The 22,911-nt window shown below is 30.7% G+C and overlaps 4 protein-coding genes across 5 annotated transcripts; 3 read left to right on the top strand and 1 right to left on the bottom strand.

Moving 5' to 3' along the window:
* Positions 1–391: 391 nt before the first annotated feature.
* Positions 392–2,369, top strand: LOC137826892 (BAG family molecular chaperone regulator 4). The gene is made up of 4 exons (XM_068633048.2): positions 392–751; positions 1,535–1,791; positions 1,874–2,005; positions 2,097–2,369. The coding sequence occupies exons 1-4, from the start codon at positions 559–561 to the stop codon at positions 2,256–2,258; spliced, it is 744 nt and encodes a 247-aa protein (XP_068489149.2). The 5' UTR covers positions 392–558; the 3' UTR covers positions 2,259–2,369.
* A 1,873-nt stretch (positions 2,370–4,242) lies between these two features.
* Positions 4,243–5,648, top strand: LOC137825436 (uncharacterized). The gene is given in 4 exon segments (XM_068631103.2): positions 4,243–4,447; positions 4,625–4,715; positions 5,292–5,418; positions 5,491–5,648. Coding segments are annotated over 4 exon segments (576 nt in total). The 5' UTR covers positions 4,243–4,247.
* Positions 5,649–10,482: 4,834 nt separating this feature from the next.
* On the top strand, positions 10,483–14,711 carry LOC137823919 (ethylene-overproduction protein 1-like). Of its 2 annotated transcripts, none has more exons than XM_090293989.1 (4): positions 10,483–12,792; positions 13,018–13,309; positions 13,393–13,702; positions 14,147–14,711. In XM_090293989.1, exons 1-4 carry the CDS (start codon positions 10,859–10,861, stop codon positions 14,365–14,367), a joined length of 2,757 nt encoding a protein of 918 aa, XP_090150115.1. In that variant the 5' UTR covers positions 10,483–10,858; the 3' UTR covers positions 14,368–14,711. The 2 variants fall into 2 exon arrangements, 1 of the variants encoding a protein (XP_090150115.1); XR_016514898.1 differs by having other exon boundaries at positions 10,489–12,792; positions 13,424–13,702.
* A 260-nt stretch (positions 14,712–14,971) lies between these two features.
* Positions 14,972–21,712, bottom strand: LOC137823920 (inactive receptor-like serine/threonine-protein kinase At2g40270). The gene is made up of 9 exons (XM_068629264.2): positions 21,492–21,712; positions 21,214–21,355; positions 17,850–17,921; positions 17,626–17,769; positions 17,402–17,545; positions 16,613–17,163; positions 16,255–16,445; positions 16,042–16,174; positions 14,972–15,814 (listed from the first exon to the last, which is right to left on the bottom strand). Exons 1-9 carry the CDS (start codon positions 21,589–21,591, stop codon positions 15,216–15,218), a joined length of 2,076 nt encoding a protein of 691 aa, XP_068485365.1. The 5' UTR covers positions 21,592–21,712; the 3' UTR covers positions 14,972–15,215.
* Positions 21,713–22,911: the final 1,199 nt, after the last annotated feature.

The following is a 22,911-nucleotide window of genomic DNA, read 5'->3' as shown; positions in this document are numbered from 1 at the left end:
AGAATGAACGACATAATTAAAATTAAAAGATGGTGTGACGTTAATTCCTGTATGTAGACGATGTGGTTCCATAATTTGGTTTCTACCCGCACATGCAAATTGGCGTGTAGCAACAATAATGTTTCTACAGCAGTTGAATTTAGAAGAATATTGGTCTTAAAACAGGGTTAGTAAAAAAAGATTGTCTTTGTTCATTCAATTCAATGTCTCTGTCATGTCCTATGTGAACACCACCAAAGCTGTGATATGATTCAAGGAGCAAAAACGATAATGATTCTAATTAGTATGTTACATATGTTGAAATGATTCTTGCATGTGTTACTAGGCTGTGTACGGTGTACTTTTGTACCAACTCTACTTTCTTTTTTTTGTGTGTTGTAACTCAGCAACTGTTGTTTTTGCAAAAGACAGTTGAGGGGTCCCTCTCCTAAACCACTTTTGTTTGCTTACTCCAGGGACTTTTTTTCTTCTTCTCATTCTTCTCTTGCTTCTCTCAGTTAGCTCCACCTTCTTCTCTCTTAATCCTATTGCTATGTTTTACCAATTTTACTGTTGCCAATGAAAACATCAGCTTCAAAAGGTGCACCTAATGATGGGGTTAAGGAAAGCATAGATTGGGAGCTCAGACCTGGTGGCATGCTTGTTCAGAAGAGACAACCCCTTGAGTCCTCTTCTAGTACCATGATCAAAATCAAGGTCTCTCATGGCTCTTATCACCATCATTTCACTGTTCCTGCACAATCCACTTTTGGTAAGCATAGGATTATTTGCATTTGGGGGGCGTTATTCCCTATTTTCCTAGTTTAGACACCTTGGATGCCTGGTATCAAAAGGGTAACGTTTATTACAATTTATAGTTTATAACCTTGTTTTGAAATCATCCAACTCTCATGATAAGTAGCAAGTTGGAAATTTTTGTATGATAGATTAGAAATTGTTTTCAAACGGAATTGAAAATAAGAGAGCGATTGTTTTCCTTCTTGGTCGGTATACCTTTTCTTTCTTTTTTTTAAACCGTCTTTGTGTTCTCTTTTCACTTTCTCGCTTTTGGTCTTCGTGAACTCTAAACAGGGATGATATCTGTGTAAAAGTCACTCCGAACGCTCAAGTGAGTTTTCAGTATTCGACACTCGGTACTATTAGTACTGAATGATGTACCTCATCTTCAAAATCTCTGCTTATTTATATGGTTATCATGATCCTTTGTTATTTGATCGTATTAGAATTTTGAATCATCGTTAAAAGTGTATTATTTAATATTTCACCATTGATTAATCTCGTTAATTTTCTGTTTGAATATAATGAATTTAATTGTGTCGCTCGACCTTCATCGGTGTCGTTATCATTCTTGTAGAGAAACTGAAATTGGTACTGATTGATTGGTCCTAAGAAAACTAATTCATGAATCCCCTTCTTCCCTTTTATGTTTAATCTTTATTTGACATTGACCTTGCTGAAAGCATGTTGTTCCAATACAAGTAGCTAGATTCTGAAATTGATGAGTAAGTGTTCTTCTGTTTTGGCTGACTGGAAGGGCATCTAAAAGGGGTGCTTACAAGGGAGACTGGTCTTGAGGCTAAGGAGCAAAGGTTACTGTTTAGAGGGAAAGAGAAGGAGGATGAGGAATGGTTGCATATGGTGGGAGTGAAAGACATGTCTAAGGTTATATTGCTTGAGGATCCAGCCAGCAAAGAGAGGAAGCTTGAGGAGATGCAGAAGAGAGAAGATATTTTAAAGGCATGTGAAGCCATCTCTGGTGTCAGAACACAAGTTGACAAGCTACATAAGAAGGTGCTATTCCTTGTCATGGAAACTCAAAATCTTCATTGGAATTTTCAAAATAATGGTAGCAACAATATTTGATGGTTCTTAGGTGGTTGCTTTAGAGACAACTATGGTTGAAGACAAAGAATTTTCAATCTTGACAGAATTGCTAATGGTTCAACTGCTTAAACTGGATTCCATTGCTGCCGATGGAGAAGCCAAAGTACAGAGAAGAGCTGAGGTTAGTGATGATAAATAACTATGATATTTTTGGTAATGCAGATTCCAAAGTTGTGGTGAGATCTGACATGTAAGTGTTTGCTTGTACACAGGTTCTTAGAGTACAGAGTTATCTGGAGACAGTTGAGATGCTGAAGGCAAAAAATTGTGGTGCATTTAGCAATGGTGGTAACATTAATGCAGTGGCCTTTGAATCAGGAGTTGGAAGCTTGAAGTCTACTGTGATTACTCAAAACTGGGAGCACTTTGAATAAATATTAATTATTATTAATTTAAATAGTTTTGTATAAAGTTCTATTCATGTAAGCTTCCAATATAACATTAATAAACACTTAAATAATATATCTAAATATATGTTTTTAGACGTACGAAAATGAGAATTTTTCAAAAGCAGTTGTTATATCAACTAAATATATTATTATTTATCCTAATTCATTTCTAAAACAATTAATTAAGATGAAGATTGTGATTTACTTGTATATTTCACTAGTTTATAAGTTATTTTAATCAATATAAAAAATGTTTGTATTTTAAAATAGTTTATTTTAGAAATTTATACCTTATTTTAGGAACTCATTACACATATAAATAAAATAATTAGTCCAAATCGAAAAATTTCATACAATTTTCAAAAGATACAGAAAAAATAATATTTTTTTATAAGAATATAATTATTTTAAATAAATCTACAATCATAATCAGATAATAATATATTTTTGTCTAAAAAAATCAAATTTCATTTATATAATAAAATTTATATAATTATATCATTTAATGCCATTTTACATTTATCAATTAATCTAGTAGTGATTTTACTAAATACTTTTAATCTGGTAAGTTAGCTTGTATAAATGAATTATAAACTATTAGTTAACTTATAAGTAATTTTGTCAGAAATAAATATTTATTTATATATATATATATATATATATATATATATATATATATATGTTTTCATTTACATGATTATGATGGATTTTACACATTAGAGATCTCATTTTGTATTACTTAAACACCAATACAAAATGCTATCAATTTTTTTGTGAAATATAAAATATACTTATTAAAATTTACATATTAATCAATTATTAAAAAAATTAATCTTTCTAAATGAAATAGAGTTACACTTTTAACATAAAATATATTTACGTGAATCATGATAAAATTTAATTCTTAGAACACCTGGTTGAATTATTTATTTATTTCCCTTTATATATATACCTTTTTTTAATACTATAACAAGTTTGAATAAAAACAACATATAATATCAAACTAATGTGTAAATATGTATATATGTATATTTTTAACATTAATATACTTTTTCTATATATATAATTCAACCCAGTGCAACAATATAATTTTGATTTTTTTCAAACAAAAAAAAATATAAAAGCAAAACAGAACACACTCTAATAGTTAAAATGCTTGATTAAAATTTAGATAAGTTTTGATTAGATTTATTTTAATACACTAGCCTTCCATTTTTGTTTAAAAATTAAATACCATTTTGTTTTAATTACATGTCTCAATTGGAGGTAGTTGACAGATGAATAAAAGAGAGATACTAATCAAGAACTAAATGCAAAACATACATTTATCATCTTAATTTTTCAACATCCAAATTGCTATAAAAGTGAATGCTAAATATTGTAGTGTCCTGAAATACATCTGGAAAACCTCATCATCCCATAATTTCATTAGTGAATTTGCCATAAATTTGTAGTGGTCAATAGTCATACATGGTAACTGATCTATTCATATTTGATTAAAAAATACACATTGATTTTTTCCCAAAAATGTTTTGGTTTCTTAATTAATCATTGTTTGAGATAAGTACTGAACAGTTCATATGTCACAACAATTAGCAAAACTATCCTAATCCAACAACTAAACACACCATGTTCTTCCTTTCAAAATGGTAAAAAACACAGTTGTATCTTCTTTGTGTTGAAAAAGAGAACAAATGCATTCATCTTACCAAATGCAATTAAAGCATATATACACACAAGTTTTGATGTTTTGTCATTAACATTTTTCACACAATTCCTTTTACATTCATGTGGTTTTTCCTCTTTACCCTCTCTCAATTTGACATATTATTAATGCAACACAAAATATATTCTGTCCATAAAAAAATACAAAGATGCAACCAAAGTTACCATGTGAGAAGATGATGAACACATATATAACACAAGTATATTTTCTAGCAAAGATGCAAAAGAGAGACAAAAGAATAGAGGAAAATGGGAGAAGTTAAGATACCCACTTTAATTAAGCCTATTCCTCTAAGACCTCAAAAACCCTCATATCCACTTCATAAGCTTCCCACCATTCCAGAAAATGATCACATTCTTACAGAGGAAAACTCTGTTAATGGAGATCACAACACTTCCAATGAAGCCCAACCAAACATTGAGCAAGAACAGGGAAATAACTTTAACAGGTATATATATATGCATAAGTTGTTTTTACATGCATAAAAATGATGAAAAAATAGTTGTGTATAATTTTTTTTAAAAAAAACTCATTAAACCTTTGTGATTTCAATACTCTATCGAAAAATTTAGTTTTAGTTTTCTTTTATTTGATCTTGTGTACATTTTTTTTTTCTGGTGATTAGAATCGTCTCAAATCGACATGCTGCACGAAGATCGAGATTGAGGAAACTTGCATACATTGAGGACTTGGAAAACGCATTGAAATCGTACGAGGTGATTAGAACCATTGAAACAAATCAATTTTATATATTTTTTCCCCTATTCATTCATGCATATATATGTATTTATTTGCGTAGTTGTTAGAGATAAAATTAGTTTACCAAGAAAAAAAAATGGCTAATGAAAAATTAGGACATGAATTTTTCATAATCTGTTTGTACTTTGTACCATGTTTGTCAACGAAACCCTTTTGAGAATATAAATTGAAGGATATAAATTTTCAAGTAGTTTGTAAAGATTATTTTAAAATTATAAAAGTGCCATTTTATTTCTTATTTTAAAAAATTTACATACAAAGTAATAAAAATTATATATTTTTTCTGTTTCAATACAAATGTTTGAAATCAAAATAAAAGTGGAAATAAAATATATATTTTTTAACTAAAATTAAAAAAAAAATGGTCTGGGTCATAAGGCTCAGATTTTCATTTCGCAATTAATATATATATTAAATTTCTAAAAAATGTAATATTATAGTGTTTTACTATATGAAAGACAAGAATCTTACATATATTTTATCATTTGAATTTTTTAAAAAAAGTTTAATGTTAAGAGTTTTTTGGTGTGCAGAGGAAGAAAGACATTCTCCATGGAGAAATTGCAGAGCAACGAAAGAAGCAGCTGGTGTTGGAAATTGAGCATCATACATTGAAATTTCACGTGGCTGCTCGTGAAAAGCAAAGAATTCTTCAAGAAGGTAAATTTTGGTGCATATTACTCGGATGTTTAGTAGTATAGAACCTTATTTTTTTATTTTTTTATTTCATAGTTGAGATCGAAAAGAACAGAGCAGAAGTGGATAGAATGTTGGAAATGCAGAGGAGAATGGTTAATTTCACATCGCTGCAGCTTATCACCAATTCCAACTTTAACCCTTCAGCCTTGGCATGATTGAATTGCAGAAACTCTCAAAATCTCTTTTCTTAATTTGTTTTAGAATTTAAAACAGTTAATGTCTTGCAAATTTACCTTATCAATTAACGAAATTGTTATTATTATTTGAGAGAAACCATGGAAATGCAATGTTTTCTTCTCAAAGGGAAACCAAATTTCTCCAAAAGTTAGCCCAATAAAAGTCCATTTATTTTGGCCCAACAAAGTTTGCATAGCACATTTTTTACCTCTTCTCTTCTCTCTTAAATTACTCCACAAACACCCATTCTTATCATAAGAAAGATGTTCTATAGTACGTAGTACGTGAAATTTATTTATTTGGATTATATGTTGGGATTAAGATAAAGAATAAAATACATATGAATTGAAATGAAAAAAAATAAAAATGTTATTCTATTATTTAGATATTTTATAATAATTTGACATGAATCTATCAATGAAATAAGGTGTTGCAAAGCCATTCTTTATAGAAGATGGTATATATAATTTTTTTTCCCTACCAATTATAAAAATTAAAACTTTGTAGAATCATAAAGAATTTGATGATATTTTTGGTTAAATATTAAGATATTTGTTTTTTTTTTAAATGAATGGACTTAGATGTGTTAAATTAATGTTCATGTATATGTGGGACTTGGAAGTCTTTCCAATTATTCTAACGTAATTATTCACTCCAATTATTTTAACATAATGGTTCACCGTTCAAATGATATTTAAATATATTCTTGAAAAACTTATCCAAAAACATATTAATAATTTTTAATATAATACAATTTTTTTCAATGACATTAATCTAATCTATTACAAAGTTTCATACCATTTTTCATTCCATCACTTTTTCTTAAACAATTTTATTGTTTACTATTTTTTCTCTCGGTTCCTTCTTATTCCACTTCAATTTTCATTAAAGTGACTTGTTTTAAATTATATTTCAAGTAACAATAATTATTTATTATTGAAAAATATTATTAAAAAAATATGGTGAGACTGGGAGAAGAAATTATGTGTGTACGTCTAATTATTGAGCCAGTTATACACGGTTCACGATGGTACACGATGGTTCAAACTATAAACAAATTTATGAAAAGGAATTATCCCAAATAATTAGCTCCATTAATGTCCACATTTTATTTGTTTTTATCACTTTATTTAGAGATTGTCATGCATATCCAGGCATATTCACGTGTTGCTGGAGACTTTCTGGATTCTTTAAATCAATACCTTTTCCACCTATTTATTCTTATATTTTATTCACCTTATATGGATCATTTTACTTTACATCAAAATGCAAAATAATGGCTTCTCAGTTTCTCTTCAATAGAATCAACACATTTTTTTACTAATTAATCCAATTTATTTTAGAATAACAAGAGTATAGTGAGATAATATTAGTATAAAGGGACAAGTTCAAAAGTGGCAGAATAGTTTTAATATTTTTTAATAAAAGTCAAAGTTTATAAAATTTTAGAAAATTATATAAATTAATTAAATAATGATAGAAAATTATGTAAATAAATAAAATAATGTGATTTATCTGAAATGTATTTTGATCATTGTTCTTAAATGTGATATAGTAAAATAAAAAATCCTATTAGTTAATGTGGGATGATATATATATATATATATATATATATATATATATATATATTAAAAATTAATGAGAACTGAATACATAAAAGAAATAAAGTTGTCTCTGTAAAAAATGTTGTTAATTGTTGACCATAAAAAATATGACAATAAAATAATTGTAAATAGATAAGTTTTTTTAAATTATATACAATACTTTTATTTCTATTTATCCACCCACCAATTAATTTTAATTGTTTAAAAGTATTTCACTAACATTACATTAATCTTTTTAGCTTGTTTGAAAAATATTATTTGTGTACTCATACAACAATATCATTGTAAACATTAAAAACATAAAATTATGTTTAGTTTAAAAGATGAAGTATAATTTAATAATTGCATCATAATTTACTGAAGTATGAAGTATAATTTAAAACGGAGACATGTATGAGAATGAAGAACAAAGTGGGTATATACATACACATCTTTGTCCTCATACCCAATTCAAAAAAAATATGATATCACCTAATTTAAAAAATCAGGTATTACATGTACTCATACCCCTATAAAATATATGCGGATATTCTTTGTCAAAATCTAAACGAGTTCGATCAATATTGATTGAGTGAATTTATTTGTTATCCCTATTAGATATTAATAAAAAAAAATAAACTAAAAAATATATATTCACAAAATTATTATCTTAAATATGGTATCCAAAAATATTTGTATATAAATTTATTTACCTCAAAGTCTATATTCATCTTCCTTAAAAACCTAATAAAAATAAGTGATGTCAAACCTAGTTATTTTCTAAATTCATACAATTTTCTTAAGCTACCATGAGTAAGAGATATGTTAACCTCACATTCGAACATCATATAACAATATTAATATTATGTAAGCTAATTTGTAAAATAATATTTTGATAATGTGTGATTTCTAATCATGCACATAGAGAAGACTTTATTTACTTCTCCACTTACCTAAAGCCAAAAAGGAAAAAAAAAGGGTCATTTATGATATAGACACTCAACTAATATTCACAAATTCATTTATTACAATAGTGATGGGTCCCACCCAAAGTTGACTTCATTCACAATGGCTTGTTTTGGTTGGATGAAGGAGCTGAAATAATAATTAAAAAACAAGAAGCGGGAATTTCAAAGCTTATTCTTTAATTTATGGAGCGCAATATATATAAATATATTAAAAAATGTTATGACCTGTTTGGTAGCGAAATGACCACTTAACCACAAAATAATTGGAATGGTTACACAACTCACCCACCTTAAGCACCTTTGCTTGTCTTGCAAATCCACCCAACCCAAACGCTAAATTTGCGGGTTAATGAATAAAAAAGGATTACACCAAATTATCAATGTGTTTAAGAATATCTAAAACTAACACATTCATAATTTAGCTTAAAGCAAAGATGTCAAAATAATTTTATATATTCAAATGTGTAAACCAACATTTTCGTTTTAGTAATGATTTTATGTTAACCAACTAATCAACTCGTAGATTATATTTTTTAAAATTATACACATTTATTATATATATTACTTGTATAAGTATATTAAAAAAAATCGATTTTATATTATTATTTGGTTATTTTTTTAGTGATCTAATCTTGGAGAACCCTACTCATACCAATATAATATGACCTAAATAGAAAATAAATCAGAGTAATTTAGTGAAATAATTAAAGCAAAATTAGCATGTTATTAGGTTAACATGGTTTCCCTTAACACAATTGGTGTATTTGCATGCTTCTCAGCACAACTATCGAATAAGCTAAAAGACAAAACTACTTTGTGATCAGTGTCCGAGTATGTTTCAATCAAAAGAATTTTTAAGATTTTTTTTGTAAATTAAAATTAATTTATATACGAATTAAAAGGTCAATTTAGATAATTATATAATTTTTATATAGACTAATTTTTATCAAGTTTTTATGAAAATTTTAATCTTTCATCCATTAGTAGTTTGTTTGGATTAGAAGATGGAAGATAAATAAATGAAAAAAATAATAAAATGCAGAAAGAAATGAAAATTAAAGATGTTCAAATTAAATAATAGAGATTAAAAATGAGAGAAAAATAATTTTCTTTTATTTTAATTATTTATTATTTTTAATATTATTTCTTAATTATTTATTATTATTATTATTATAAAAAATACTTATAATTTATTATAATATCTTGTGTTTTTTCTTTTCTGTCTCATTTTTCCAAGAGGTGTGAATTTTAAAAAAAAAAAAAATTCTCATCAACAATGATCTTCACTTTAAACTTTCTAACTTCTTTTCCTCCAAATCAATCGAAATTAACTATTATCATTCATTCAAATACTGTTTTTTTATAGTTTATTTTTTTTTATAGTTTAAAGTCTAGAAGTTATTTCGGATGTATTAGATTTTAATTCTGCATTTTAAGTGATATTTTTTTATTTATATTTGTCATTAATATGTTTTAATTATTTTTTATTATTATTATTTTATCTAATTAAAAATAATTAAAACAAGAGACATTATGTTGAATCTTACACCATTTATAATGTCGTTATTTATAAAAGTTTATTATTTAACCAATTTATATTAGAACACATGAGATGACATTATTTATACAAAGTTAGTATTTGATTTTTTTATCTCATAAATGAGAAATATTAATGAAAACAAATATTTTTAATGATTAATAAATGTATTAATTGCAGGATTGACAATATTAAGTTATACATCACATTAACAATTTACTATTGTAGATTTTGCGCGTGTGAAGTACTTAAATTTACATGATACCGTAATATTAAAATTTGCCAAATTAATATAAATAATTATGCATTAGGAATATTCTTATAAAAAAGCGTGCCCCGCTTTTAATTTATATCTTACAGATAATAACAATAAGAATAACTAAATTCATTGATCTTTATTTCTTCCCATATTTAAGTAATTTTAGTTGAATTAGTTAATTAGCTTTATTAAATATTGTATGTAAACAAATTAAAGAACTTTATTGTAAATATGAAAAAATTACAAATAAACTTGAATGATACAATTAAAATTTGAAACTTTAAAATTATTTAATTATAATTTTTTTATAATAAGACTATTACAGACAGCAAAAACTTCTCTAAATATTTAACATAGCTATGTTAAGCTGTTATATAGCAAAACATTATCGTATATTTACAATTCTTAGAGCTATGAGATTTTTTCTTATTTAAGCATTAGTATTTTATAGAAATGAGTTAAAAGCATTCATATATATTATGATAGAACAATTTCACAACTATGACTCGTGATAGAAAGCCTCAAATTAACAGCTTTTTAAGATGCTGAGTTCTGTTTAGGCCACTTTTTCTCCCCACCAATGCAAAACAACTATGTAAAAGTAAAACACTAGAACCAAAGCAAAAAAGCATTCTTTTTCAGCTGTAAGCTATTTTGTTGTTGGGTTGGGTGCTCCAAGCTCTTCCCCTCCCTCTCTCTTTCTCTCTCTCTGGTGGGTTTTGGTTTTGGAAGCAGTACAAGGAACATCTTTTACTCAAAGGTTCAACCTTCACGCCCCTAGTACCCTTGCTTATGGGCACGCCAAAGTTCAGCTCTTTATCCCAGGAGGGGCTTGAAGGCAACGTGTGTGTACACTGAGAAAAAAAACAGAACAAAAATGCGTGGCCTGAAGCTCGTTGAACGCTTCAAGAGCACCCAAGTTCATGCCCTCAATTCAGAAGGCACTAGCAGAAGAAACAAGGCCACAGGGGGAGCCATCACAATCAGATCACTGGTGTCAAAGTCCAAATCCAACACCACGAAAACCTCAGCAGTTGCAAACCATGTTGTTCCTCTTCAGCTCCCTTCTGCTGACTCTCTTGAGCCTTCCATGGAACCTTATCTTAAACCCATCAACCTCGTGGAGGCCTTGGCAGAACTTTACCACAGGCAAGAGTGCTGCCTTCAATCTGAGAAAGCATCACTTTGTGTGGAGCAGTTCACGCTTTTGCGCGGCCTCGGAGACCAGAAGCTTCTTAGGAGATGTATCAGAACAGCACGGCAAAACGCTGGGGATGTGCTTTCCAAGGTTGTGCTTTCGGCATGGTTGAGATTTGAGAGGAGGGAGGATGAGCTTGAGGGTTTGTCTTCAATGGATTGTGGTGGTTGTGTTATTGAATGTCCAAAGGGGAATTTGGTGCATGGGTTTAGTCCTTGTTCAATCAATGATAGGTGCCAGTGTCCGCAAGGGACGAAACAGGAAACTAGCACTAAAGAAAGTGTGCGTTTGAGTTTGCCAGATGAGGAAAATGATATTTCTTTTTGCATTGGGAGTGAGGAAATTGATTGTGTTAGGTGGAGAATTGCAGCTCTATCTGACACTTTTAAGGCTATGCTTTATGGTGGCTTTGCTGAGTCCAAGATGAGGAAGATTGTTTTCAGCCAAAATGGGATATGCTCTAAGGGTATGAGGGCTGTGGAGTTGTATAGCAGGGCTAAGAGGTTAGACTTTTTCTGTCCCATGACTGTTTTGGAGATGCTTTCCTTTGCCAATAGGTTCTGTTGTGAGGAGATGAAAGCTGCTTGTGATGTTCATTTGGCTTCAATTGTTGAAAGTGTTGACGATGCATTGATATTTATTGACTATGGGTTGGAAGAGAGAGCACCCCTTCTTGTGGCTTCCTGCTTACAAGTGTTGCTCAGGGAGCTACCAAATTCGTTGTGTAATTCTAATGTGATGAATGTCTTTTGTAGTTCTCAGGGAAGGAAAAGGTTGGCCACGGTGGGGTATGATTCTTTCTTACTGTACTATTTCTTGAGCCAGGTAGCTATGGAGGAAAGCATGGTGTCAAAAACTACAGTGATGTTACTAGAAAGGCTAGGGGAATGTGCTACTGAAAGGTGGCAGAAGGCCCTTGCCTTCCACCAATTGGGGTGTGTGCTGCTTGAAAGGAAAGAGTATAAAGATGCTCAGCATAGTTTTGAGGCAGCAGCTGAAGCAGGTCATTTGTATTCTGTGGCTGGTGTGGCCCGAACCAAGTACAAGCAGGGTCAACCATATTCAGCTTACAAGTTAATTAGTTCACTCATGTTTGAGCACAAGCCTACTGGGTGGATGTATCAGGAACGTGCTCTTTACAACATGGGAAGGGAAAAGGGGGTTGATTTGGATGTTGCAACCGAATTGGACCCCACTCTTTCATTTCCGTATAAATATAGAGCCCTGACAAAGGTGGAGGAGAAGCAGATAAGGGCTGGAATTTTAGAGCTTGATAAAATAATTGGATTTAAGCTCTCTCCTGATTGCTTAGAATTCCGGGCTAGGATGTTTATTGCACTTAAGGATTATGACAGTGCCATAAGAGATATCAGGGCATTGTTAACTTTGGAACCAAATTATATTACTTCAAATGAAAAGATCACAGGCAAATACTTGGTCCATCTCCTTAGCCATGTGGTGCAGCAAAAGAGTCAGGCTGAATGCTGGATTCAATTATATGAGCAATGGTCTTCTGTAGATGATGTTGGTTCTTTGGCTATTATACATCAGATGCTGGAGAATGATCCTGGAAAGAGTCTGCTGGAGTTTCGTCAGTCTCTACTCCTTTTGAGGTAAGCACGTCCGTGAATCAAAGCTATAGGAAGTATCTCTCTTCTTCAACATTGTGTTTTTATGGTATTTTACTACTCATTCTTCTAGAGTTGATAAGCTTAACACACTACATGGTATTTAGAGATTTGATTTATTTTGAGTGTGTCAATGCTTTGTGGTCTGTCAACACCAGTAAATAAAAAATGCTATAACAAGAGAGTTCCTCACATGTATGAATTTCATAGGTTAAACTGTCAAAAGGCTGCAATGCGCAGTTTGAGGATGGCGAGAAACCATTCTAGCTCAATTCAAGAAAGGTTAATTTATGAAGGATGGATATTATATGACACTGGCTATAGGGATGAAGCTCTGGCTAGGGCTGATACGTCAATTACAATTCAGAGATCATTCGAAGCCTATTTTCTAAAAGCATACGTTTTAGCAGATACAAGTCTGGATCATGAATCTGCTTCTTACGTTATCGAACTTCTGGAAGAAGCACTTAAATGTCCTTCAGATGGTCTTCGGAAAGGACAAGTTAGTGACTTCATTCACTATACTTATTATTGATTAAGTCTTTGTTCTCCAGTCATTTGATTGTCTTCTGCAATATTTTGTAGGCACTAAATAACCTAGGGAGTATTTATGTAGATTGTGGTAAGCTTGATCTTGCAAAAGCATGCTATGAGAACGCCCTTGCAATTAGGCATACAAGAGCTCATCAAGGTTTAGCACGTGTTTATCATCAGAAAAATCAAAGAAAAACTGCATATGATGAGATGACCAAGCTAATTGAGAAGGCAGAGAGCAATGCCTCAGCATATGAGAAACGATCAGAGTACTGTGACCGTGAGATGGCAAAGGTTGATCTGGATGTTGCAACCCAACTGGATCCATTAAGGACATATCCATATAGATACAGGGCAGCAGGTACTTCACTTATCTTTCATTCTTTACCATCTGTCATAAGCTTTTTAATTGGAAACAGCTATTTACTTCATATGTTTGTCATGAGTCTTGACATACCAATGCAGAGTTAGTTTTTTTTTGTCAAACATGCTTCATTTGTTGTGGAAAACTTTACTTGTTAAACATGATGAAGTATTTTTATTCTGGAACTTGATGTTCTTATTCAGTGCTTCATAAACCTAATTCACATGTTACTACTAATAAGACACTCTTTTCATATTGGATTTCTTGGCATGGCCAAGCCCTGAAGCCTACTATAAATTCGTTAAATGTGTGACTATTTCCTGTGTTCTTTGTTTAATTTGTACTTTAGTTACTAAGTTGTCCATCTATATTTAAATTAATAATTTGGTGACACAATTGCTAGACTGAATTTTTTACTCACATAAAGTGTCACATGACCAGTTATGATGGATGAGCAAAAAGAATCTGAAGCTGTAGATGAGCTCACCAAGGCCATAAATTTCAAACCTGACTTGCAAATGCTTCATCTCCGAGCAGCATTTTATGAGGCAGTAGGGGACCTATATTCAGCTCTTCAAGATTGTCAGGCAGCTCTTTGCTTAGACCCTAACCATACAGACACCATAGACCTGTATCAAAGGGCGCGAAAATTAAGCTTTTAATCATAAACCACACGCACATCAAATGTCTACAATGTGAACATCTTGGTTAGAAAATTGCTGGGGCATCCCAACTTTGTTAAGACACAAGAAGTGGACATATATAGTCACACTGTTGAAATTATGCCAAAACTCCCAAGAAGCAATACCTGGATGATTCAAGGAAAACATGGAGTGATGTGTTTCACATGATCAAAGACTGAGGTGTACACGGAAGATGTTCGGAGTAGTAACCCCATCATCTAATATAGATTCTTGTGATCCATGTGCACATAATTGTCTCACTATTCACACATTTGTACAGTGACAGGGTTATGATTATAGAGATTCACACTTTGTTCCCTAAAGTGTATATTTATTGCTTTTGATGAAGCTTTTATTTTGTTGTCTTGCCAAAGGAAATGATAAGGTGCTTGCTTCTAACTCATCAAATAATAATAATTGACTATGAGCTACTACACATCACGATAATTTCCATGTCTAGCATTTTAAGAAAAAGGAAACATTAGTTGCATAAACTATATATTCACTGTGAAAAAAATGAATTTGTTTCCTTCTCCTATAAACAAACGTAACATAGCCCTTTCCCTGTTCCAACAGCAGTCTCTCCAAATAATATTCAGTACGGTATTACTAAGGAAGCACTCTCTGTCCCTCCAAACATTAACAAAAATCAATTCCTCTACAATGAGGCAAATGTTATTTGTTCTTTACATCTTCTATTGGCTTCAAACTAATAGTTTAAAAAACATCAGTATAAACATAAATACTTCATAAGTGCACGAATTCCGAATTTAGAGTAACTGTACAAATTATCATTCCAGATTTATTCAGATAATAATATCAATGTCTCAACTTGAATCAGTGGACGTAATTGCCATTTCTGCCCACCAAAGTGGTGATGCTTTTGGATTTGCTCCATCAGGCCCCATAGCTGTTATTTCCTTGAGTCTAGATGTTACTTCTTTCATAGTTGGCCGTTTCTCTCGATCTGGATGTACACAGTTTCTTATCACTTCAGACCATTCTTCAATCTCTTCTTCCTGCAAAGAGTTCAGTCTTGGATCCATAACATCTCTTAAGGATTTCCCCCACCTTAAATATTCCGCTGCCCAATCTGCCAGAAGTTCATTGTTCCCGGCAAGGGGGATTTTCCCCGTAATCAACTCAAACAGTATTATTCCAAAGCTGTAAACATTGTCCTTGGCATCTGCTGATGATGTTTCCAAGAGTTGTGTGGTTGCAGACCCATTCTTTGCCGCACACATGTCATTCCATAAACTAAGATCTGATATTTTAGCAGCATAATCTTCAGTAAGGTATATAAATGAAGATTGCAGGTTTCTATGGGCAATGGAGGGTTTTAGGTCATGCATATACTCTAGGCAGTAGGCTATTCCCATAGCTATCCTCATTCTCATTGTCCAATTTAGTTCTTCTGCTTCTCTAACTGCAGCATATGCAAGAATAAAATCAAAACTCAGAGCAACGTAAGTGCATCTTGGCAAACAATTTTCAAGATGTCAGGGAACTAATGAATAACTTTTTGCTACAAAATACAAGCCTTTTCCTCACAGTCTGGTTGCAGAAGTTAGGTTGTTATGAACCTGTAATAATCAAAGGATGTGGCTGTGGACGTGATTCTGGAAACTAAAATTTGAACAGAATATCACTTACTGTGTATATGCTCAAAGAGTGTTCCATTCGGAGCGTACTCAAACACCATCATTCTTGAGAATGGCTTATTCTCTTCGCAGTACCCAATTAGATTCACAAAATTCTTGTGATTCACTCTAGACAATGTTGCTATCTGCAATCATGCAAAGATAGATAAGAAGTAGGACCGGGATGATAAATGTGATGCATTTGCTACAGTTGTTGCGAGCATACCTTATTTCTGAACTGAGCTTCCATACTTTTTGACCATTTTTGAGCTGTGTTTACTGCAGAGGATGCTACAGCTATCTCGACTCCACTAGAGAGAGTCCCCTTATACACAGTTCCATCAGGAAGCGAACCGATAATGTTGCTGAAATATTCACAAGCTGCTTCAATTTCTCCTCGTTTGAGACTTGGCACACCTTAATCACACATAATAAATGAGTTAACTCAATCCAAGATAATGAAATAGTTCTAGAAAACCAACTTCATTCTTTGAATTTACAGTGGATTTTGAAGTTGAATCTATTGCTAATCTTTAGAATGCAGTACATAAGATTGAGAATGACCTATTGCAAACATAAATTACCTTTTACAAAGGCTTTCTGCAGCTGGCCACTCAATCCTGTGGACCAAGGTTTAACAGTCACAACCTTCCTACTTCGAAAGCATGCAAAAATGGCTGACACCAAAATCAATAAAGAGAAACCCCCAACTACAGACCAGATTATTGCCGAGTGATGTATTTGATTGGAATTGTATGTGCTCCCGTGGGTAGAAAATGCAGAAGGGCTAGGTGCTGGAACCCAATTAACTGGCGGTGTAGACACAGTGAGAGGAGTGTTTGCTGGGGGTGAGACGTCTGGAGTTAGTGACACTACAGGCGAAGGAGAGGGCGAAGGAGTGAGAAAAATATCTGAGGGAGATGGTGATGGCGAATATGAGGGACTTTCTGACGGTGAAAGTGATGGTGATGATGAGAAAGGCTTAAAATTTGGCGGTAATGAAAAAGGGAAATGCGATGCTAATTGTTGAAGTATCCCTTGGTTAACATGCCTTTCGATTCCGGGTGTATTAGCAGCATTTGCTACTTTTAGAAGTTGCCTCCTGTATGCTCCATCCCCATGTTGGCCAATGTGCCTTAGACAAAATTGTCACGAGTAAATAATTTCAAACTTGAACTATATAGAAGAACTTCACAATGAATAAGTACGCTTTTAGCAATATTGGACTGAAGATTATTTTCACGTTAGAGCCATGTTAGTGTAAAAAGAATTATGTCATTCAACCATTTACTGAGGAAACTGTTCATCAAATCCAAATTCTAATATTGAAGAACTTAGAAATTGATTTGTGCAATCCATCATTATATGCTCACCATAAACTACATCTGCCAACATATGCTTCTCTAGTAGTGGTGGCACCAGTTAGTTGTTCCTCATCATCATGAAATTTAGAATTCATCTTGAACTTATACAGCTCTGGATTTAAGTTGGTCAGATGGTAATTGTTGTCCAATAGACTGTAGTATAAATTTGACGTCATTAGTCAACCAAAGAACAAGACAGAAAGAAAATATTTGGCACGAAAGGATTAACTTACAGAGTGGTCAGGGATGGCATATTGCCATGGTCAAATGGAAGTGATCCGCTAAAGTAGTTATGTCCCAAGTCAAGGACTTCCAGCTCCTGTAAGTATAGGATCTCCGCAGGAATTTCTCCAAAGAAAGAATTGTTGCGCAAAATGCTGTGGAGAATACGAAGTGTACAAAGTTGGTTAAGGGATATTTATTTGTAAAACAAGCATTGGCCTGAGCACCATCTTACATTGATTTTATGTGAGTCAGCATTCCAACTTCTGGTGCTAGTGTTCCTTCAAGACAAAGGTCTTTCAAATTCCTGCACGTTGAATATTCATCACCAGTATTAATTGCATGCTTTGTTGTGTACTAACGAGTAGAAAAATGTGATTTAAATTTCTTTATTTTTGGTTAACATTGACCCAATCCCTAGACTTTTAAAACGGTGATTTTTTATCTTTATTTTTTTTTATTGTAGATGAATTTCATGCATGTTCATAAAGAGATATGAAATTCAGCAATTATAAGAAATACATGGACCTAAATCATCGTTTTTAAACTTCAATAAGACTTATTTTAATTAGAGAGGTGAAACGTTTTTTATCCTTTAAAAACCATGTAACATTCTTTTATATTTTTTATAAATATGGTATACTTGAAAAAATTCCTGGACCGATGTCTCTCTTCTCCAAATTCTTCCATAGAAGATGGAAAACATCACTAATTAAAGTCAAATGGAAAAATAGAAGAGATAAATAGAAAAAAAATACAAGAATGTTAAAAAAATGTAGTGGGCATTTTAGAGAAGAACAAAGTTCTAATAAACATTGTCTCACATGCATATAAATAACAAATATGAAATTGTTAAAACTCGCTCATTTTAATTTATGAATGAGTGTTTACAGGTTGCGTTGTTGACACAAACTCATTACTTTGTTTTGAAGTAAATACTGCCTTTTAGTAAAATACCAAATCCGACAAAACAGGTATACTTAAACAAACAAGAAAATTATGCATTTCAGACATTAACAAGTTATAACTTTCATTTTAGACCCTGAATTTACAAAAAAAAAACAATATAATTCAAATATTTATGTTTGTAAATTTTTACTCACCTTGAGAACTGACATTCTTATAATTTTATAACATTTTACAAAATGAAGATCTAATCTATTATGAAAAATATATAAAATTATGAATTAAAAGTAAATAACATTTAGAATATTAAAAATTAAAATCAAAGTAATTTTTTAAGGTAAGAAATCAATCAAATGGGTTAGTTAAATCCAGAGACGGAACAACCAAGGACTTAAGGGGGTAGCCCCCTGACTTTTTTATTTATTACACACATGTATAATAACTATTTTAGATAAGATGTTAATTTACACATATAATTATTTTAACTGTTTTTTTAATTCTATTTTATAAAAGATTTTTAATAGTTTTATTCTCTTATAATTTTATTATTATTTTAAAAATATAAATAATTGTTTCTTCAATAAAATGATATAATATTAAAATATTTATTAACCTTTGTCAATAATAATTTAGGAAGTAATATGTTTTATTCCAATTTAATAGATTTTTATACCATAATCAATAGCAGTTTGCATTAAAGGAAATATAATTAATAGCAGTTTTTATTGAAAGAAGAATTGTTATTGTAATTGAGTACTTAAACATATTTAAAATTGTATTTTATAAAAATGCGTTTTTTATTATATATTAGAAAAAATACAGTTATGATTTTTAACGTTTTATATTTATTAAATAAATTTTAATTTTTAGAAAATTAGTCCAAAGTCTTATTAAGTCTTGGTTCCGTTAGATTAATAGTCAAAAGGCTTTTTGTAATATGCAAAAATATTAAGATTATACTGACTCAAGATGACTGTTATATAAATATTATAAAAGGAAAATGAAGAATAAATGGTAAAACGAAAACTGAGTTGAGGTTATAAAAGAAGATTATTGTTTTCATTTTGTGTGTTACCATTCTTTAGATGCCTTTAGTGACGGTGCTCATTGGCCTGAATCACTATAGAGGAATATATGTAAAAGATGAAGGATAACCAAAAACAAATTAAACATGTAGAACGGGGAATTTTCTCAAATATATTTTTTTAGCATTTTTTATTATTAATTGAAATTTGTGCTTAAACTAAAAAAATCATAACTAACAAATTATTAAATTAGGAACCATATGTTCAAGAAAATAAAAAAACCTCCATCGGATTTGTTAAAGAGACAAAAAAAAATTCAGAAATTTTGTTCTTGTATATTCATCCATTTCATAATTTCAAGCTTACATTAGCTAAAAACTTTTGTGAATTATAGCATTATCTCTACAAATTATTTCACACAATTTCCATATAATAATCTAATAAATAATTGAAAGTTCAAAGAATGAATTACTTAATCCTGAAAATAAAAGAAATGAACATTTAATTTTATATTTATTAATAATAATTAATAAACTCGTTTACTTCACTTTTTTTACATGATTTTTAAAACAAAAACTACATTAAAATATAATTATTTAGACCTCAACTACTTAGAAAACTTCATCCAATAAAATGATATTTCCTAACCATTCTTAATTTTTCTTTCTCTTTTTTAATTACTTTTAAATTCCTCATTATATATGTTTTTTTACTAAGTATGTCATTTTTCTCAGAACAAGGGTGTTAGACTCGCAGAAAATTTTATAAGAAAGAGGTTTATAAAGAATAAAAGTTGCAGTTATTAAGCTTGTATCATTTTTCAGTATTAAAAAAACAACAGCTTCTGCCACGAGAAGACCAGGTTTCTCTGCCGGCCAATTTATCAGCAAAATCAAATGCTAATGGGCCACTCTGTTCATTATACAAAAGGTATTTTTTAAAATATTTTTTCTAAATTATATTCTGAATTTCAGAATTTGAAAACTATTCTCTAATATAGAAATACCTTTCCAATTCTATAATAAAAAAACTCCTTTTATATTATAGAATCTGAAAGTATTCCTCATGCATAAATAGCTTACAGATTCTACAATTTGAAATATTTTCATATCAGTCATTCTTAAATGAAAAATATTAATAGAGTAATGAATATTTTTTTGTATTTAATAAATATGGAGAGAAAGCAACAGCGTGAAAGGAGGCTTTAAATAGTGGCAAGAACAAAAGTCACCAAAACTATTCAATTATGTGTTTAATAAATTCAAAGGCAAGCTTCAGGTCACACACAAGATTAGTGACATCTCCTCTCATCAATTTTATTAATTATCTTTTCCTCACTTGTAATTCTCTAAGATAAAAATCAAATTATTATTATAGTTTCTATTTTTTTTTTCAAATGAAATATTTGATTATCACAGAGCAAAAGTGTTACAGAAATTATGCAATAGTAAATGGGTTTGCATTTTGGAGACAGACAAAAAGTTGTTAACAAATTCAGTTTTATTTCACATTGGGAATTGTAGTGGCATTGCATGTCAATTTGTTACACTATTTAGTTTGATTTTAATTACAACTCTTTAAAATAATTTATACAGAAAAATAGTAATTCTTAATTATTTTTATTTTTTACAAGCGGTGAGAAAATAGAGAAGAGGAGAGGTTACTTACAAGGTCACAACATTACCGTGAGAGCACTCCACACCGAACCACGAGCATGGATCGATAACGTCTCCATTTTCACCACTCCAGCTTGATAAAGCCCCCTGCGGGTCCGTCACCACGCTCTCCTTCAACGCCAGCAGCGCCAAACCTGCGCCATCAAAACGACACGCCGTTTCGTAAGCTTAACCAAAACCTCCCCTTCCGATCACTGAAAACTCGCTCAATCAAAAACAACACCGAAACGACTGCTCGGCGCCGTCGTTTCTGCAACCACCATTGTTTACCTTCGCTCTCGAGCGTCGAACAGAGACTCTGTTTCTGACTGAACGCCAAAAACAGGGTCAGCACCGCCGGCAATAAATTGGATGGAGTGAATGGTGCCATGGGAGATGATGAAGGAAATTATTCAGTGTTTCTGGTCAAGGGAAAGAGAAGCGACTTAAAGAGAGAATGAGCGTGGTATCTTTCTCTCTATAAAGATCTACAGCACCATGCTCACAATAATAAGAATAATTCAGTTACTAATCACGCTATTTATCTAATCTAATTTCCATATAGATTTTAGACAATTATTAATACATTTTTATTTTTCAAGTAAAACGTCCAAATCCTGTCATTAGTTAATTTAGCGATTGATAAGATTTATTAGCTTTATTTTGTTTTTGTATTGTCACATATTTGATAGGTAAGCATCGGCCAAATATCAGATTAGCGACTCTAACAGTGTAATTATATGTAATTATAATTAAAAAAAATGAAAGAGTATTGAACTATGAAACTAATTTACTCAAACAAAAATTAACTTGAATATAATATAATTAGACATACTCATATCACAATATCAAGATGAAACATGACATGTGTAAGGGATATTTGAATCTACATTAACAATTAAATTGAAATGTTAAATGTGCATAATGTGATTTTGTTTATTTGTGTGCAGTGTAGCTGCAGACTAATGCTTAAAATTAAATTTCATAGATTGATGACTACGATAAAGTCTAGCTAGATTGAAGTGATTAATGGGTTTAGTCACCGTTTTGTTAGTTCGACCAACCGTCAAATAAACAAAACTATTATTATATAAAAAGTAAGACTTATTAAGTTAAATGTGAACATTTTCCTATATTTCATTATCCTTATGAATAATGATTAACCATACCATTATCATGCATATATAAACTACTAAAACTATACCACAAACTAAAGTATAATGGGCTCACCATATTATTTTCATGCACGTAGAGCACACATATTATAATTTAAGAAAATACTTAAATATACATTTGATTCTTATAATTTCCCTACTTTTTCATTTTATCTCTTTTAAAAATGTCTTTTGAACATTTTATTTTCACTGTTTGATCAAAAAGTGTTAAGTCAAAAGATGATAACTGTAAAAGAAAAAATGTCCCATAATCAAAATTTTCATGTTAATATGGATTAAAAAATAAAGATATAATTTATTTATGTACTAAAAAATGTAACCTAAATGGAATAAGAATAGATTATTACACTCTTCTCCACTCAAATATAAATAAAAAAAATTAGATTTGTACTAGTTAAAAAAATAGTCAATAGATATAACTTTATTATTTATATTTAAAAAAATATTTTTTTGAAGGTCAAGGAAAATACAATTTCAATTTAATTGAAGGTTATTTTTAAACTGATATCATTAGTTAGGATGAAAGTAGTTAAAAT

This window comes from Phaseolus vulgaris, chromosome 8 (genome assembly GCF_051622355.1).
Source record: "Phaseolus vulgaris cultivar YP4 chromosome 8, ASM5162235v1, whole genome shotgun sequence".
In the NCBI taxonomy this organism is placed as follows: domain Eukaryota; kingdom Viridiplantae; phylum Streptophyta; class Magnoliopsida; order Fabales; family Fabaceae; genus Phaseolus; species Phaseolus vulgaris.
The sequence above is the reverse complement of the archived record's forward strand: the minus strand, read 5'-3'. Positions and strand labels throughout refer to the sequence as shown.

Coding starts and splice junctions, on each gene's coding strand:
- LOC137826892 (XM_068633048.2), top strand. CDS start 559: ATGAAAACATCAGCTTCAAAAGGTGCACCTAATGATGGGGTTAAGGAA. Junction 1,792..1,873: donor TTGACAAGCTACATAAGAAG/GTGCTATTCCTT, acceptor GATGGTTCTTAG/GTGGTTGCTTTAGAGACAAC. Junction 2,006..2,096: donor AAGTACAGAGAAGAGCTGAG/GTTAGTGATGAT, acceptor GCTTGTACACAG/GTTCTTAGAGTACAGAGTTA.
- LOC137823919 (XM_090293989.1), top strand. CDS start 10,859: ATGCGTGGCCTGAAGCTCGTTGAACGCTTCAAGAGCACCCAAGTTCAT. Junction 12,793..13,017: donor CAGTCTCTACTCCTTTTGAG/GTAAGCACGTCC, acceptor TGAATTTCATAG/GTTAAACTGTCAAAAGGCTG. Junction 13,703..14,146: donor ATATAGATACAGGGCAGCAG/GTACTTCACTTA, acceptor TCACATGACCAG/TTATGATGGATGAGCAAAAA.
- LOC137823920 (XM_068629264.2), bottom strand. CDS start 21,591: ATGGCACCATTCACTCCATCCAATTTATTGCCGGCGGTGCTGACCCTG. Junction 17,546..17,625: donor ATGCCATCCCTGACCACTCT/GTAAGTTAATCC, acceptor TTTATACTACAG/TCTATTGGACAACAATTACC. Junction 16,446..16,612: donor GCAGAAAGCCTTTGTAAAAG/GTAATTTATGTT, acceptor TGTGTGATTAAG/GTGTGCCAAGTCTCAAACGA.